Below are 19,056 nucleotides of genomic sequence, written 5' to 3'. Positions count from 1 at the left end.
GTGTGTGTGTGTGTGTTGTACCTTCTGTGAGTAGTGCTCTGAAGGCAGAGGAGGGTAATCGCACTGTTCGATCTTGTGGCACAATGAGAGCAGGTTCATCTTGTCGCTGTAGAAGGGGCTCTGCAGAGCTGCCATCTAAAAGACACAAATATTACTCATCAAAATATAACTATGTCTCTTTCTGCGGTTCTTGCTTGTATTGCTTACTATTTGACAGTATTACTGTTCCACTGTTCTAGTGGCTGTACTTTCAATACAATGTATTTCAGTATTTATTCTAGTACAGTGCCTTGCCATATACTTTAATTGGAAGTGCATTTCTGTAAAACAATTTGTGTTTGTTTATATATATATATATATACAGTATTGTTCAAAATAATAGCAGTACAATGTGACTAACCAGAATAATCAAGGTTTTTAGTATATTTTTTATTGCTGCGTGGCAAACAAGTTACCAGTAGGTTCAGTAGATTGTCAGAAAACAAACAAGACCCAGCATTCATGATATGCACGCTCTTAAGGCTGTGCAATTGGGCAATTAGTTGAAAGGGGTGTGTTCAAAAAAATAGCAGTGTCTACCTTTGACTGTACAAACTCAAAACTATTTTGTACAAACATTTTTTTTTCTGGGATTTAGCAATCCTGTGAATCACTAAACTAATATTTAGTTGTATGACCACAGTTTTTTAAAACTGCTTGACATCTGGGTGGCATGGAGTCAACCAACTTGTGGCACCTCTCAGCTGTTATTCCACTCCATGATTCTTTAACAACGTTCCACAATTCATTCACATTTTTTGGTTTTGCTTCAGAAACAGCATTTTTGATATCACCCCACAAGTTCTCAATTGGATTAAGGTCTGGAGATTGGGCTGGCCACTCCATAACATTAATTTTGTTGGTTTGGAACCAAGACTTTGCCCGTTTACTAGTGTGTTTTGGGTCATTGTCTTGTTGAAACAACCATTTCAAGGGCATGTCCTCTTCAGCATAGGGCAACATGACCTCTTCAAGTATTTTAACATATGCAAACTGATCCATGATCCCTGGTATGCGATAAATAGGCCCAACACCATAGTAGGAGAAACATGCCCATATCATGATGCTTGCACCTCCTTGCTTCACTGTCTTCACTGTGTACTGTGGCTTGAATTCAGAGTTTGGGGGTCGTCTCACAAACTGCCTGTGGCCCTTGGACCCAAAAAGAACAATTTTACTCTCATCAGTCCACAAAATGTTCCTCCATTTCTCTTTAGGCCAGTTGATGTGTTCTTTGGCAAATTGTAACCTCCTCTGCACATGCCTTTTTTTTAACAGAGGGACTTTGCGGGGGATTCTTGAAAATAGATTAGCTATTATATATCATGGACGGTAAGAGGGCTATCCCGGGCGTTTCACCGTAGATAACTGGGAATAATTCACGACGGATATTCTCCCCGATTCAAACGCAGACCTCCTTAAATGGCGTGGTCCCATCACTGACTTTGCCCCAAAACCGTCCTGTTCTGCGACAGTGTTGTGCAAAATCAGGGAGGAGAAAGTGTCAGTTATACTCGTGGCCCCGAACTGGCCGAATCAGCCCTGGTTCGCTGCTACGCACAGAAGTGGGGAGTTTTCACAAAATGGTGCACAAAATGTTCACCTTGCTTCTTGCTCTCGCCTCGGCGAAGTGCCTTGGAGAATTTCATGAGTTTTGGGTGAACTATATTGCATTGGTTTCGGGCCTGGCGACTGTAATGTCACTCTCTGGCCGAGACCAGGTTTCGTTCCGAAGTCACTCAATACAGCATTTTGTTTCCCTGCCCGCCTTATCTGTTGAGCCGTCAGCCTCGCGTGACGCTAATGCTCAGAGCGCCGGACCCTGTTAGGGGTTTACGGATGTATATGAATTGCTCGGCCGCCTTTCGTCAGTCGGACCAGCTGTTCGTGTGCTTGGTGGATGTAATAAGGGACGTGCTGTTTCTAAACAGAGACTTTCTTAGTGGATCGTGGACGCTATCGAATGGCAGGGGAAGGATTATCCCCTCAACATCAGAGCTCATTCTGCGAGGTCAATATAAATGCTTCCTGATGGGCCTGGTCTAGAGGTATGCCTGTCCAGTATTTATGTTTTGCTGCTGGCTGGTCTTCCGAGAACACAATCGCCAGGTTTTACAAGCTGGATGTACCCTCTGTAGCGTCACATGTACTTTCGGTGAGTTAAGTTTTATTAATTCTGTTATAACCAGCTATACAGTAGTTACCATGGCTGCTAACTCTGTGTTATGGATTATATGGTTTATGCAGTAGTCAACGCAAACGCCGTCGACTCTGTTTAACTCTCATGCTTGAGTGCTTTATTGCTTTGTGTCTGCCCTGGCTAGTGCAGATTTGGATATATTGCTTGAAATTATGCTAATTTTGTTAGGCTCAGAGCAGATGTCTCATTGGTCTAGTTCCGCCTATCAGATGCAAGCACTCTTAGCGACACGGCCATTGGCTAGAACTGTACTGCTTGTGTGAGGGTGATTGACTCCGTTCAGGGCTTATCTTCACTGCTCTCACTGCGGGATTTTATACAGTTCCCATATACGTCTTAGCTGACGTAATGTTGAGTTACCGCCTTGAGAGAGAACGTCTCCGGTTACTATCGTAACCTCGGTTCCCTGAGAGGCGGGAACGAGGCATTACGTTAGCCGCCGTGGTCACTGTTTGATCAGCTGTGCTAGCGTTCAGTCGTGATTCTGACGTAATTTTCGCGCCCATGCATTTTATACTGCCCGCTTACCCGCCAGTATTTGCATGCTTCGCGTCAATTGGCCAGCTGTCCCCAGCTGGCGTTAGCCAATAAGATTTCAGTGAAAGTGGAGAAGGGAAGAGTTCCCATATACGTCTTAGTTGACGTAATGTTGAGTTACCGCCTCGAGAGGGAACTACAGTAAAAGTTAGATATATTATTGCAATTTAAAATAACTGTTTTCTATATGAATATGTTTTAAAATGTAATTTATTCCTGTGATGCAAAGCTGAATTTTCAGCATCATTACACCAATCTTCAGTGTCACATGATCTTTCAGAAATCATTCTAATATGCTATATTGCTGCTTGAGAAAGATTTCTGATTATTATAAATGCTGCAAACAGTTTCTGCTGCTTAATATTTTTGAGGAAAATATGATTTTTTTCCCCCAAGATTTATTGATGAACAGAAAGTTCAAAATAGCATGTATTTGAAATAGAAATCTTTTGTAATTCTACCAAAAAAAAATAATTACCAATAAAATTCAGTACAAATTAAGGTCAACTGTTGATTACCATATAAAATTATTTTAATTTGCCCCTTTATATATATATATATATATATATATATATATATATATATATATATATAAAAAAAACAAACACAAATTGTTTTACAGAAATGCACTTCCAATTTAAGTATATGGCAAGGCACTGTACTAGAATAAATACTGAAATACATAATTGGCCAGCTGTCCCCAGCTGGCGTTAGCCAATAAGATTTCAGTGAAAGTGGAGAAGGGAAGAGTTCCCATATACGTCTTAGCTGATGTAATGTCTCGTTCCCGCCTCTCAGGGAACCGAGGTTACGATAGTAACCAGAGACGTTTTGATCAAATAAATGCAGCCTTGGTGAGCATAAGAGACTTCTTTAAAAAAATACATTCACACTTATGGATACTAGTATGAAGAAATGACTGTATGGGCCCTATCTTGCACCCAGCGCAATTGACTTTGTACACCGACGCATGTGTCATTCCTATTTTGCGCCACTGACTAGAAAAAACCTAGTCTAAAGTCAGTGGCGCGTTGCGCGTTGTTCATTATGCTATTTTAAGGGCGCATGCTTGGCCATAATGTATAGCGTGCACAACGCGCATACACTTTGCTCATGTAATCTACACAGATGCAACAGTTATTTTTGCAAATCATAAATTGTTACACTGAAAAAATATTAACACATGAGATGACGGAAATCATTGTGGTGTGCCACGAAGATGTGAAAAAAATAGGCATAAAACTAGCTCACAAATTATTCAGGCTAATTATTCTCCCATCCCCATACAACACAACTTCTCTGTCTTTCACTGCTCTTACAAGAACATCAGTCTCCTCGGCTGTGAACCGCTCCTGGCGTGCGCCTGGTAAAGACGCCATAATAATAGCAATCCATAATGGAACTTGCGCACCTGCTTTTAAAGGGAATGTTGGATGACGCTCTGATTGGTTTATTTCACGTTACGCCCAAACCACACCTATGAATAATGAAGCTGCTTCAGACCAACCCATTTTAGATTTGCGCCGGGCGCAAGAGCCATTTATCCCGCCGGGAAAATAGCAACAGCGCCGAGACCCGCCCACAAAGTTACTTGCGCTTCGCGCTTTGACACTTGCGTTTCAGATCGTTAAAATAGGGCCCTATGTGTTTGTGTACCTCATAAAGCAAGCAACCCAAGGACCAGATGTGTGATTTGAAGTTGTAGGCGGTATCATGAATCCTCTCAGGAGACATGTAATATGGATTTCCAACTGTAAAAGACAGATACATGTTAAGCAGGTATGCAGTTCCTGTGTATTTGCATATTTGTATTGACTGGCTGGTTTAGTTATTTCACTCCACTCAGTACATGCATGAAGTGTGTGTTTATCTGAAGGTCAGTTGTACCAAAAGAGGGCCCAGCAGATCTGGAGCTAAAGAATCGATCTAGCCCAAGGTCACCGAGTTTGACCTCTCCAGTAGCTGTGATGAAGACGTTGGCTGGTTTTATATCTGATGCACACACAAACATGTACAGAAGAACAAAATAAATGAGTGCACATTGATAGGAAAAATCATATGTGTTTATATTAGAAAGAATGTGGATTTACGTCGATGCCTGACTCCGCGTGAGTGCATGTGTTCCAGCGCGCTGCACAGCTGCACAAAATACTTCCATATCGCTCGTTCAGAAATCAACTTCCGCTTTTTCTTAAAATACTACACACGACAGGGTTATTATCATGAACTAAAACAAATGATAAAACCATAAACATTTCCTTTGCTTGAAATAAAATATTAACTGAAATAAAATGTAAAACAAATGTATTTTATTTCATCCAGTTACAGAGACATTAATTTTAAGTTGCAGTGTTAAAGCAGCTAAATAAGCTAATACTAAAACTGATAAAATGACAAAAAAGAAAATGATAATACTAATAATGCCAAAAAATTGCAACTTAATAAAAAAAAAAAATAATAATAATAATATATATATATATATATATATATAGTGAGCGAGCAGTTCATGCACGGTACGCGGTGGCCAATGCGTTTAACAGACCAGAAATAGAAGATCCTCCAATAACCAACAGGTCTGGTGTTTGGGTGCACTTTGGATTCCCTTTAAGCTATAATGGTGATGGCAAGAGAGTGGCGGATAAAAAAAAAAGGGAATGTCGCATCTGCTACATGACAATAGGGAACACCAGCGAAAAAACAAAAACAAAAAAAAAAACACCAGCGGGAATACTTGAAACATGTCAACTCATTTACGCCCGACATCACCTTATAGTGTCCGTATCTGGGAAAAGACGAAAAAAAGGAGAAACATACATGCAACAAACTATCCCTGCAGCATTTAGACCGACATTTCCAACTGATTCAAACAGGGCAAAAGACATCACCCCAGGGATCGGTAGGCTTCATTTACGTTATAGCCGCGGATATGAGACCTTACTACTTACCATTCATTCTGTCATCACCATTATAGCTTACAGGGAATCCAAAGTGCACTCAAATACCAGACCTGTTGGTTATTGGAGGATCTTCTATTTCTGGTCTGTTAAATGCATTAGACATTTTGCAACGAGCCTTCATCGCATACTGAGTGAGTGAGTGCCTTAGGGGCCAGGCCGTTCACATATCGTGCCTAAAAACGCGTGGAAAATTCTAGTCGCACCGCTTTTTCCTCCTTTCCAAAGCGCTCGGGCAGAAGCGCTAATGAGGCGTCTGTCTTTGCTAAGCAACAATGAGGTGCTCTCTCCATGAGACGCGGAAATTTCAGCAAAGGATAAATGGATTTGCAGCTCTAAAAATCGCTTGCAGTAGCTCTGCTACTAAATTTATTTCAAAATTGCAACATATACAACCATGATCAGCTGTTCCTTCATCTTGGCTGAGTTTTTAACGTTGTTACGGGAAAGGATGAAGCTGATTGGTTAGTTCTTGTCACATGACCCGCGGTGCGCTTGCGGCATTCTGAAAAGTTGAGATGTTTTTACATTTTGCTGTATCTAAAACGTACCAAACCGAACCGTGACATCAGTGTATCATATCGAACCGAACCTTGAATTTTGTGAACCGTTACACCCCTAATATATATATATATATATATATATATATATATATATATATATATATATATATATATATATATATATATATATATAAAGCTGAATTTTCAGCATCATTACACCAATCTTCAGTGTCACATGATCTTTCATATATATATATATATACACACACAAACACACACACACACACACACACACACAAAATAATTAGAATAGGCTAATGCAAAAAAATTGCAACTGAATAAAAACTACATATACATATTCAATAAAACTAATAGAATGGACAAAAACACACAATAAAATTGCTAAAATAATAACCAAAATAAAAATAGTAAATAATATAAATTAGGGCCGGGACTTTAATGCGTTAATTGAGATTAATTAATTACACAAAAAATAATGCGTTAATTAAGATTAATTAATTGCAAAAAAAAATTTGCACCGCGGAACGTTTCTCACTGGATGAGTTTCAGCGGACCAATTATACTGGAGCACCAACTAGCGTTCATGACTTAAGACAACAACAAACCACAGTGAACATGAACGAAGAAGCAGATGAGACCACTTTGGTTGGCCCCTTGGAGGGGAAATTTTGTTATAAAAAACGAACGGATGGAAGCGTCGATAAGAGCATGGTTGTGTGCAAGCTATGCAACAAGGAATTTGCATATTTATTATATATGTTGAACTATGTATTATTTTGTTGGTGCAAATGGAACTTTATGTTGAACTCTTTATTGTTTTGGCCAAGGTTATTGAAAGTTGGACTTAGTATGTTATGGCCTCTGAAGCAACAGAGAGATGTTTTCCAATAGTCAGGGTTTCCAATGTTCTGAATGTACTTGACAGTATTGTGTTTTACTTAAAAAAACAGTTTACAGAAAGTTCCAGCACCTATAAGCTTCCTGAATTTCTGCAATGTACTATTTCTAAATTGTTTCTAAATATGCTATTGCTACACTTAATGGCAAAAATTGCACTGGTCTGCTAGACTTGGTTGAACAAAAATAAACAATATTTTGTTGCTTAAGCATTCAGTCATCATTCAATGGTATACTATAAATCCATGTGGAAAAAAAATTACTTCTCACTGTTCTCAGGTCAAATATTTATATGCGATTAAAATGTCTAATTAATTAATTAATTGTTTTTAATCGAGTCCCGGCCCTAATATAAATATAAATAAAATTGAATTCAAAGTATTGAAAGAAATTATAAAAAGAGTATAAGAAAAGGCATTATATAAATAAACTAATACTATAAAACTGCAACTTAATAAAAACTATATACACACAAAAAAAACTAAAAAACTAAAAATGGCTTAAAAAAACAACAAATTTACAAAAACTAAAATTAACATGAAAACAGAACATCCAAAAATCAGATCATATTCGAAACATCAACAAATATTATTAACAAATATGAACAAAAAATACATTAAAATAACACTGAGACATGCACATTTAATGACATTCTTTTGTTTGTTTAATGTGTTGCCTGACACTGACCTTAATCATCTGTGAAAGGTCACCAGCGCCTGCTAACTCCAAAACAATATTCAGCTCGTTTCCTTCTATAAACGAGTCCAAATACTTAATGATGTTTGGATGGTTCAGTTGCTGCAATCACAGAATGAAAAAAAAACCTCACCAAACTCTCAAAAACAGAGACATTTGTTTGAGTTTAAAAATGCACACTGCTAACCTTTAACGAGTCGATCTCTTTAATGCAGTCCTGCCGGGCTTTAGCATCCATCATTTCCCAGAACTGAGAAAACAACACAATATTACAACATCCACCCGGAAGCACGGTTGTGTCAAATTGGGTAATTGAATGTTGAGCAATGGATGATAAAATTGGTTCTTGGTTCATTCGTCACACTGGCAATGTAAGATAAGGTCAAGTGCACTGCATTATAGACAGTTTTCTCTGGTTAAACACTGCACATTTTGCATGCATTATACATTAGAATTAGGGATGTCAAATTTCGATTATTTCCATGATCGATCGTCGTTTAAATTAACGATCAATTAATCGATTAATCGTTAACCATAATACTGCAAAATGCGTCTATTGCAGGCACACAGTCAGCGGTATGACAGGATGTGCAAAAGCCACACACACACACAAAACGCTTTCTCACTTGAATTAAAGAGGTTTTAGTCTGAATAAAATGCTAGTAGCAGGATTATAAAATGAATAGATGCGATTATGATCATTTGATAAAATGAAGAGAGCGCGCCATACTTTTGAGGTCATTTTACTTTGTTGACAGTTTCCAATCCCGCACGGAGAACGCTGAACGCGCCTCTTTAAATGGTTTTGTGGTGCTCGTTGTTGTATTTTAAAGCACAATTGCGATGTTTTCAACTGACATTATTGTATAAAATTATCCGAAATGTGGAGCGCGTGTGACTGCGCTGCACATTAAGTGAACTACATCGGCGCTGCTGCACCAAAACACAGTTGCTCACATTAATTTGATCCTGCTGGATTCTGTCCTAGAAAATGTCAGATTTTTTAAAATCCGGCATACAGCGCATTAGATCGTGACAGTGCATGCGTGCACACGAGGATGAGCGAGCGCGGCTTAGGCTAGATTTATTTGGAGGTTATTGCTCATGTCTCATTCGGCACAAATCGAAATGTTTCCATATTCGCAATGTATTTGAATGTTAAACTATTAATTATAATGTAAACTAGGCTTGTACTTAACACGCATTCGCATATAGACGGAAAAGATGATCCTCTTCATATGAGCAAAAACGTCCTTGGCATAACAGCAGAGTGGACCGGTATACTACGGTCTATTTAAACTGAATGCTCCAGGAATGTGTCGGTCACAGCGCCTATTAATCGCTGTTTTGAATCCAGCAATTATTTATTTAGAAATGATGAGATCTGATTATGACAAGTGTGGTATAAAAGCTTTGTTTATTAGAGGAATAATAGGTTAACTGGAGATGTTACATCGCGACCATGCTTTTGGACCCCATAGTCTTCATTTACGCGGCTTTGTTCTGGTTTGTCGGTTGGTCACGAATTTCCACAAATTCAGTATATTTAGGCATTGTTTCTTTTCCTAAATCTTCATAGTCTAACCCTCTAATTTCCCAGGTTTATTTTATTATCTTTCGCTTTTAATAACTGTTTTCGCATCTCTTACTGTGGTAAAAATGGGAAGGGAAATTAAAGATTTCATGAATTAAGAATTCGTTCGATTTATTAATTTGTTCCCTTATTTCACTTAAATCATGGGTTATTTAGGGAACACAATTAATGAAACATGGACAATTGCCACATTAATAATTCGTAGGAATGAATTAACAAGTTGTAGGAATGAATAGACTAACTGTCCTGTCACTGTGTCCCGCAGCCCTGCAAAGCGCACGATATAAAACAGTTATCTGATGAAATGATTAGTAACTACATTTCTATTGCATTTAATGTTGAAGAACTTTTGTTGTTTCTATTTTAATGTACTTTAAAGTTTAAATCACATTAAAAGCTTAATTTGTACATTGTGAATGAATGATGATGCTTTTATATATCGTCACCGTCACTCACAGCCGCTCGCACGTGTTGAGTGCGCATGAGCCGCACGCAGCCCAACATTGAATCGGTTAACCGACCATCGATAGCCTTAATCGATTGCATCTCTTATCGACAATTAATCGATCATCGATTAATCGTTGACATCCCTAATTAGAATACAAGCTGCAACAGTATGAGTAAAATGGAATTTAAAGACATGTAAATGCTCACATCTACTTTTTTTAGTGCCACTTGCTGGTTGTCCAGTAGACAAGTGGCTTTATAGACCTCACTAAAGTGACCACGGCCGATCTTTTTCTCGATGCGGAAGTTTGACATCAATGAATAGAATCCATATCCTAACATGTTCCTCGGAGAGACAGACAGAAGAACAGAAAGAGACAGTGAGAGTCAGAGCGGTGTGGTAATATCAGTATTATCAATGCGATGATTCATAAAAGCTTCTGTCTGCTGTTGTAAAAACAGTGTGTGTGGCCGCGTGAGCCCAGGCTTGTGCCCGCAGCTGCACGTGTGTGTGTGTGTGTGTGGTCAGATCTGGTCGTTCTGTACCGGCACTGTGTAATTTTGATTCTGATCTTGAAGGCTGTTCTGCTCCATAATGACATTCCAGACCTGCAGGCAAACACAAAGGACAGAGTCAATCAAAAGGCGTCTGCTTTATCAAACGGGTCGTTTCATTTCCAGATGGCTGCTTTGTTTAATTCTAGTTTTTCAGTAACGATAAAAACAATCCTTAGCCGTTCAAACAAAGCCTGAGAATAAAAAGCAGCTGTCAGTGCTTTAAAACAGCAGTGGATTATGACAGATGAGAGCAAAATAAAAAATGTAACTTTGTGGTATAAATCATCCTGCGTTTTTGTTTAAAAAGATTGGGATCGATAAGATGGTTAATTGATTTATTTCTTTTTGAGGAAATGGAAAGAAGCTATGCTCAGCAAAGCACCAATTTTTTTTTTGTCTAAAAATACAATTAAAACAGCAAAATTCTGAAATATTCATAGAACTTAAAATAAGTGTTTTCTATATATTTGAAAATTTTATTTATTTCTGTGATGCAAAGCTGAATGTTCCTTTGTTTGTTGTTTTGTCTTCAGTGTCACATGATCCCTCAGAAATCTCTTTAATATGCGATTTACTGCTCAATAAATATTTCTTGTCATTATCAATGTTGAAAAACATTGTGCTGCTTCATATAATTATTGTTTTTTTTTGCAGGAGTTTTGGTGAATAGAATTGTTTTCAAAAGCATCATCATCCTTTATAAATGTCTTCACTGTCACTGTCAAAATTATGTGCATGCTTGCTAAATACATTTTTAATTTCTTTAAAAAACAAAACAAAGACTTACTGAACCCAAATCGATCAGGGTTGTCCACTGATATTTAATTTATGCTTATTTCGAAATGTTTAAAGGGGGGGTGAAATGCTCATTTTCACTCAATATCCTGTTAATCTTGAGTACCTATAGAGTAGTACTGCATCCTTCATAACTCCAAAAAGTCTTTAGTTTTATTATATTTCTAAGAGAAAAATAGTCTGTGCCGATTTTTTTCGGAAAAACACGACCGGCTGGAGGCGTGACGTGTGGGCGGAGCTAAAGAATCACGAGCGCGAGTAGGCTTTTGCGTTGAGAGCGTTTGGAAGTTGTGACATTACGGTGAGGAAAAAAAAAAACATCATCCACAACAAACCATGGCTAACAGTCAGATTCAGCCATTTATTCATGATCCAGAATCAGATCTTGAGGCTGAAACTGAACGAGAGCAGCAGCAGCAACGACTCGCTCCGAGCGGGGCTCGAACCCGGGTCTCCGGCATGGGAGGCGGATGCACTAACAAGGAGGCAGAGATATTTGAAGCAGTTTTATTCACCCCCTGCGGTTCCAACACACGATCGTGACCCTTTTTCGTTGGGATTGCATCATCCTTAAGAAATAAATGATACGCAAATCTTTCGTCAAACTGGGCCTTGTTTGTAAAACAAGCATCTTCGAAATGCAGGGAACAAAAAAACACTTGCACAACTCCGTCGATGCTCTTTAAAAATTAACTCCGTCCACTGGTCCCTTAATGTTTTTTTTTTTGGTAATCTGTGCAGGGTTGTCTTGCCCTGGCAACCAAAAACACACTTTTGTGACATTTCGCTCTTGCTCTGATCAGTGAATGTCTGTGCTCTGCTCTACGGGCACGCGCGCTCTTCCTGCAGACGTGCCTTAGGACCCATATAAGGAAATTCCGCTCCATCTAACGTCACACAGAGCCATACTAGAAAAAAACTTTCCGAAACTTTTGACAAACTGGAAGGAGTATTTTTGGAACAAAAATACTCTTTCAAACGTACAACTTAATTTTTTTAACTTTGTCCATGTTTAGCATGGGAATCCAACTCTTTAACAGTGTAAAAAACTCAGTATGCATGAAATAGCATTTCACCCCCCCCCCCCTTTAATGCAAGTAAAATGCAGTATTGTTTCTTTACTAAATGAAATGTTAATTTAATACCATTACTCTTTTATTGTGTATAAAATGCTACAGTAATAAATGTGTTAATTGGTTAACTGTTAGTTACTTTACCTACCTAAAAACATGCTTTTTTTGCATGCAAAAACTATGAATTATCATATAATTTATGGTATAAAAAGTATTGACAGGCCACTTATAGGATGAACTGATTCAACATGTGGTTTTCTGTTTTACCAACTTTTATTATTATAAAAATAGATGTTGGTATAGGTATTAACAGACAGTATAAAAACTATAGAAGTACAGTATAGAAACTATAGAACTTTAGAAGTCAGTGGCTACCGTCAACTTATCTGCATTCCTCAAAATATCTTCTTTTGTGTTCAACAGAAGAAAGAGACGTACACGGGTTTGAAGCAATTAAAGAGTGAACCATCCCTTAAAGATTAAGGAGAAAGGATCTAAGATTAGCAGTGGTCTTGAAGAAGTAAACTGTGCGCGGTTCCAGGCCTCTCTGGTGAGTCACACACGTGCATCTGTTTCCTTCCGGTAAAAATGCTATGAATCTAACAACTAAAGAGCAGAAACCCCCGTCACATATCCCCAATCTCACTTCCAAAAAGCCCCAAGCGTGTACAGAAAACCCACACACACACGTCTGATCAGGGCCGGGTTGGGACTCATTTTCAGCCCTGGAGTTTCATGCCTTAGACCGGCCCACTTTAGTTCACAACTGACTATATTAAAATAATGTAATTAAAACCTCAGAATATAATTCCCTACAGCCTTGTTATTCATTTTATTTTTAAAAACATCATCATTTCCAATTCAGTGCAAAAAGAATAGCCTAAACTTTGCTTCACAGTGAAGAAATTTTAGAACAGTAAACAACAGGATAGTGTAAGAATCTCTTTTCTTTAAGATTTAGTATAGTAAAGTATAGTAAATATCCAAACATTGAAATAAAGAAAAAAATAATAAAAACAAATATATCAAACAAAATAAAAAATAAAGATTAAAATAAAATGTTTTGCACTTTCTAACGACAGTATCATCTCAGTTTCATTAATGTATTGCTGAATCATCGGGTATCATTAATTATCTCAGGGCTTTTTTCATGGAGAAGGGCTCTTCGTTCTTCTGAATGACAATCCTAACTGCCCATTCTGGTGTGTTGGGGACATGACTGGAGCTTGGTAACTTTACTGGGCCTTGCTCTTAGCAGAAAACGGGACTAGAGGCGGCTGCTGCTGAAGAGCTACAAGAAAAAGTTTGATACATGAGTGGTGGTTTGCAAACAACGTTGTTTTGCAATGTCGCTAGCTTCTTGAACTGCTCCTAACTACCTTAACGTTAGCTTACTTACCGGTCTCATCATCTCCTTTAGTTTTTTTTTTTTTAGGAAGAATGTGCTCAGCTTAGAACATTTGGCCGGGGTCAGTTTCCAAACCTTTCTTGTTATTTATTCTGGACTTTTCAGTGCCACATTTGGGCTTTCTGTTTTCCATTTTTATCTCACTTTTTTTTTTAGCAACTTGCAAGATGACGTGTTGAGCCCGGCGGGGCTAGGGAGTCAACAGATAATCACGTCATCATTATCTTGCAGGCTGCACTCTGCGAGAAAATATTAAATAAAGAATAGTGGGACGGTGGTAAAATAATAAATAAAAAGAGTGGGGCTGCGGTAAAATAATAATAATAATAAGGAAATATATATATTTCAACCCAGTGCCATGACCACTACGGCCCTCGCAGCCAAAAAAACATACCGGCCCACCGGGAATTTTCCCGGTGCTCCCGATTAGCCAATCCGGGCCTGCGTCTGATCAAACAGACCTGCATGATAATATCATTCGATTTGATGGAAGAAGCCCATATCAGTTCTGCATCGTAACCTGCCACAAAAATGAAAACGTTGGACCTAATTTGATTAGCACTGATCTACTGTGCTTGGATGAAAACAACATAACGTACAGTTAAAGTCATTAATCACATGCATTTTCTCACTACATGTCATAACTAGGCCTTATTATTCTGAAAAGCCTTAATATTTTGACAGGAAGAGAAGCCGTGAACTAGGTAGGTGACACATTGTGTCAACTAGTTAGGTAGTCAAGTTTATGCTGTTTTAGTAATATTGTTAATTAATATTCTGAAGGTTTGCTTATTTATTGCGAGTTACTGAATTCCACGTGATTTTATATCTATGTGATTTTATGTAGCCTATTTTTAATTGCATGTTTAATATAAATGTTTAATTGTATTTATTGCTAGCATGCAGTGTTTTTTGCGTAACATGTTTCCTGTAACTGCATGAGTCATATCGATAAAAAAAAAATAAGGGGGGAAAGCTATTTTGTGTCCAACAACACGTGAAAGGATACAAACAAACTGTGTGTGTGTGGGCGGAGTCAGAACTACAGCTTTTCTTTTATAAAAAACAAGCGCTCTTCAGTGCGATCATTCAAACAACTAAACATTAAAAGCGACTTATTATCAGAATAAATAAACCATAATGACATGCAAGTGTTGATTTAGAGCAGGCAGCAAGGAAGTCGACCGGAAGTTGAAGTCGGCCGGGGCTGCCATCTTGTAGGAGAACTTCACTTGCGTTAGCATTCCCATTGACTCCCATTCATTTTGGCGTCACTTTGACAGCGAATAACTTTACATCTGAGGCGTTTAAAGACTCCGTTTGTCCATTATTTATTTCTAAAGATACACAACAATGTATAAAGGGCTCCATTACCTTCTATGTTACATTATGGCCCCGTATAAACAGTTTTTGTAAAAATAGGCTAACGATTGCGTCATAACCACTAGACTCTCTGTCGCATTACCGTACAGACAGGAGGAGAAGCTCACAGGCAATTAACTTAATATGGCGTACTGGCGTTACATTTTAAAATACTATACAAAATAATTAAAGGCGTGTTGCAAGGTTAATTTTTTAACGAATATGTGCAATTTGCTTGTTGGTAATTAACATTTAAACTGTTATCCATCAATTTTATGTTGTTGGGTATCACAAAACGGAATATAATATGAAAAAATAGGTACTATCTTACAGCGGTCTCCTTTCCCCCACAATGCATTGCATCACGTCACGTTGGGGAGAGAATTTACCAAAGCCGCCTTGAGAGCGACTAGAGAGATGAGAGTATTCAGATAGCACAGAACGCAGATTATAGATAAATAGATAAATACATATAGATAGATAGATAGATAGATAGATAGCCTAGATACGGTATATAAATAGATAGACAGACAGATAGATAGTGAGATAGCGACCAACAGCGACCCAAACGCACTCACTTCCCCTACAGCACAAGCTTTCTAACGCAGTTTACATGGGACGGCACCCACACAAGCTTCTGTCAAACACAGCGACAGACACACGGCTACGTTTGCAACAACATTTTCAGCGGAGGACGAGATATACGCTTAGAAACGCCCATATAGCTAGCATGATGCCTTTTATTTCTAGATGACAAAGACAAAATTTACCAGTTCTACGACACTATGACAAAGGTTACCGGTACTTCTCTGAACTAACATCATGATCACTGGCACTAGATATAAAGAAAACATTAATTTTTCACTCGGTGCTATTCAATGACAGTAATAAATAAATACAATTTTATATATATATATATATATATATATATATATATATATATGTGTGTGTGTGTGTGTGTGTGTGTGTGTGTGTACTTGTTTTTCTATTCTGGTGGGGACTTAAACCTGAATACACACAGACTCATGGGGACTTGTGTCATGGTGGGGACCTAAATTGAGGTCCCCACGGGTAAACAAGCTAATAAATTACACAGAATGAAGTTTCTTGAAAATCTAAAAATGCAGAAAGTTTCCTGTGAGGGTTAGGTTTAGGGGTAGGGTTGGTGTAGGGCGATAGAAAATACGGTCTGTACAGTATAAAAACCATTACGCCTATGGAGAGTCCCCACAAGGATAGCTGATCAGACGTGTGTGTGTGTGTGTCGTTATTGCGCACTGCTGCTCGTAAACTAGCTCCAGTGCTCATTGCTGCGATGCTAAATGATAGCAACTCACCAGGACACTTCACCAACTCTCCACTCATTCTCCTCGGACCATGCATTACAGGCTTTGACGGACATCAGTTCTTGGCAATTCCTCATTTGCCCTCTCAGGACTGGCTCGATCGAAATTACACAGCTGCGGGCCATCATACATGTTTGCTCTCGCAACCTCTTCCTCATCTCAGTCATACGCTATAACGTTAGTTCTGATGCTGCGTTCCAGGCAGTTTTTTGAGCTCGTAACCACTATTTCATACCACTACTAACGACTTTGTACCGTTCCAGGCAAGTTACGCATAACTTTCTGAGCGCAAGTAATTGTAACTAGATTATTTATTTTATTGCATTGACCTAAAATCGTTTTTTCAACGTGTACTACTTGCATAAACACTGCATCTGTAGGCAGTATTATTCGTATGGGCTGTCATCGTTGTTTCGCATGCTGTGTGACCTCGGAACTCTGAGTGCATCGATCTATTATTAGACACGAGTTCACGGGTGGGAAGTCACGGATTTGATTGCCGTTCCAGTGCACTTTCATGGGTTTAAGGTTGGAAAAACACGGGTTACGGGTTGCCTGGAACGCTGCATCATACTAGACTAAGGCTACCTTTCCTCGACTTCTCCCCAACATGACGTCATCACGAGTTGCGTAAAAAAAACGTTAATACCAAAAACTTAAAAAATAGGTCTTTAAGACCATTTCTGAGACATTTTAAAAATGATATACGTATCTTGAGTGATTTATGTACCCATTAATCGAAAGTGGTGTTTAACCTGCAACATGGCCTTTAATCAGAATACTTACTCCTGCTCACTCATGACAAAGAACTCCCCGCTCAAGCTCACCGTCTCTGCAATAGTGATGTGTCGTTCATGAACGATTCGTTCATTTTGAACGAATCTTTAATGTGACTCGGGAAGAACGAGTCGTCTCGGGGAGTGATTCGTTCAGTCGCGCATGCGCATTATTCTATAGGTTCTGTTCTAGTCGTAGTAATTCACCTGTCAGTCAATGCAGTCTTGAGCCGGAAAGAGAATTGATTAGTTCATAGTTCGGGTCTATCGGGTTTTTGACTCGTTCCTTAAAGGGGGGGTGAAATGCTATTTCATGCATACTGAGTTTTTTACACTGTTAAAGAGTTGGATTCCCATGCTAAACATGGACAAAGTTTCAAAAATTAAGTTGTACATTTGAAAGAGTATTTTTGTTCCAAAAATACTCCTTCCGGTTTGTCACAAGTTTCGGAAAGTTTTTTTTGAGTATGGCTCTGTGTGACGTTAGATGGAGCGGAATTTCCTTATATGGGTCCTGACGCACTTCTGCCGGAAGAGCGCGCGCTCCCGTATAGCGAGGCTGAGCAGCACAGACATTTCACTGATCAGAGCGATTCACTGATCAGAGCGAGAGAGTCGCGAAAAGTCACAAAAGAAGTGTGTTTTTGGTTGCCAGGGCAAGACAACCCTGCACAGATTACCAAAAAAAAAACAGCATTAAGGGACCAGTGGATGGAGTTTATTTTTACAGAGCATCAACGGAGTTGTGCAAGTGTTTTTGTTTGTTCCCTGCATTTCGAAGATGTTTGTTCACAAGGCCCAGTTTGACGACGGATTTACACATAGTTTATTTCTTAAGGATGATGCAATCCCAAGGAAAAAGGGTCACGATCGTGTGTTGGAACCGCAGGCGTTGAGTAAAACTGCTTCAAATATCTCTGCTTCCTTGTTAGTGCGTCCCCTCCCATGCCAGAGACCCGGGTTCGAGCCCCGCTCGGAGCGAGTCGTTGCTGCTGCTGCTCTCGTTCAGTTTCAGGCTCGGGATCTGATTCTGGATCATAAATAAACGGCTGAATCTGACTGTAAGCCATGGTTTGTTTTGGATGATGGGTTTTCCCTCACGGTAATGTCACAGCTTCCACATGCTCTCAACGCAAAAGCCTATTCGCGCTCGTGATTCTTTAGCTCCGCCCACACGTCACGCCTCCAGTCGGTCGTGTTTTTCGGTACAGACTATCTTTCTCATATGAATATAATAAAACTAAAGACTTTTTGGATTTATGAAGGATGCAGTACTACTCTATAGGTACTCAAGATTAACAGGATATTGAGTGAAAACTAGCATTTCACCCCCCCTTTAATCACGTGACAACCCCATACGCTTACCCAATGCAGTCTGAGCCGGAAAGAGAATTGATTAGTTCATAGTTCGGGTCTATCGGGTTTTTGACTCGTTCCTCAATCACGTGACAGCCCAATACGCTAAACCCAATGCAGCATGAGCCGGAAAGAGAATTGATTAGTTCATAGTTCGGGTCTATCGGGTTTTTGACTCGTTCCTTAATCACGTGACAGCCCAATATGTTTAACCCAATGCAATATGAGCCGGAAAGAGAATTGATTAGTTCATCTCATGAGTCTTCGGGTCGAGTCATTCCTTAATCACTTGACAGACCCATGCGCTAAAACCATAGACAGTAAAAGAATGCAGAGAATTGAATAGTTCATTTTTCGGTTCTTCGGGTTTTTCGTTCTTTTGATGTGATATAACATTGGCTAGAGTAATTAGTTAATTTACAACTTTCCTTACAAAATGGGTGCGTAGTACTTATTAATTATTAGTATTATTTACTCTTACAGTAACGTGATGC

The 19,056-nt window shown here is 38.9% G+C and overlaps 1 protein-coding gene across 6 annotated transcripts in view; it reads right to left on the bottom strand.

Annotated features, from left to right (window-relative positions):
- The window catches only part of LOC113038905 (serine/threonine-protein kinase Nek6-like), a 41,170-nt gene that overhangs the window by 747 nt on the left and 21,367 nt on the right, over positions 1-19,056 (bottom strand). For 4 of the 6 annotated variants that reach the window (XM_026196701.1, XM_026196704.1, XM_026196702.1 and 1 more), the window contains 8 exons: positions 10,435-10,497; positions 10,096-10,223; positions 8,035-8,097; positions 7,839-7,949; positions 4,867-4,975; positions 4,664-4,768; positions 4,433-4,527; positions 22-135 (listed from right to left, as the gene is read on the bottom strand). In XM_026196701.1, coding sequence (XP_026052486.1) covers positions 22-135; positions 4,433-4,527; positions 4,664-4,768; positions 4,867-4,975; positions 7,839-7,949; positions 8,035-8,097; positions 10,096-10,223; positions 10,435-10,497 — 788 coding nt within the window. Of the gene's footprint in view, positions 1-21; positions 136-4,432; positions 4,528-4,663; positions 4,769-4,866; positions 4,976-7,838; positions 7,950-8,034; positions 8,098-10,095; positions 10,224-10,434; positions 10,498-19,056 lie in introns of those variants that run through there. The other 2 variants (XR_003274827.1, XM_026196703.1) reach the window with 2 other exon arrangements.

The sequence above is a fragment of the Carassius auratus genome, chromosome 21 (assembly GCF_003368295.1).
Source record: "Carassius auratus strain Wakin chromosome 21, ASM336829v1, whole genome shotgun sequence".
Classification (NCBI taxonomy): Eukaryota; Metazoa; Chordata; class Actinopteri; order Cypriniformes; family Cyprinidae; genus Carassius; species Carassius auratus.
Note: the sequence above shows the minus strand (reverse complement) of the source record. Positions and strands in the feature narration are given on the sequence as shown.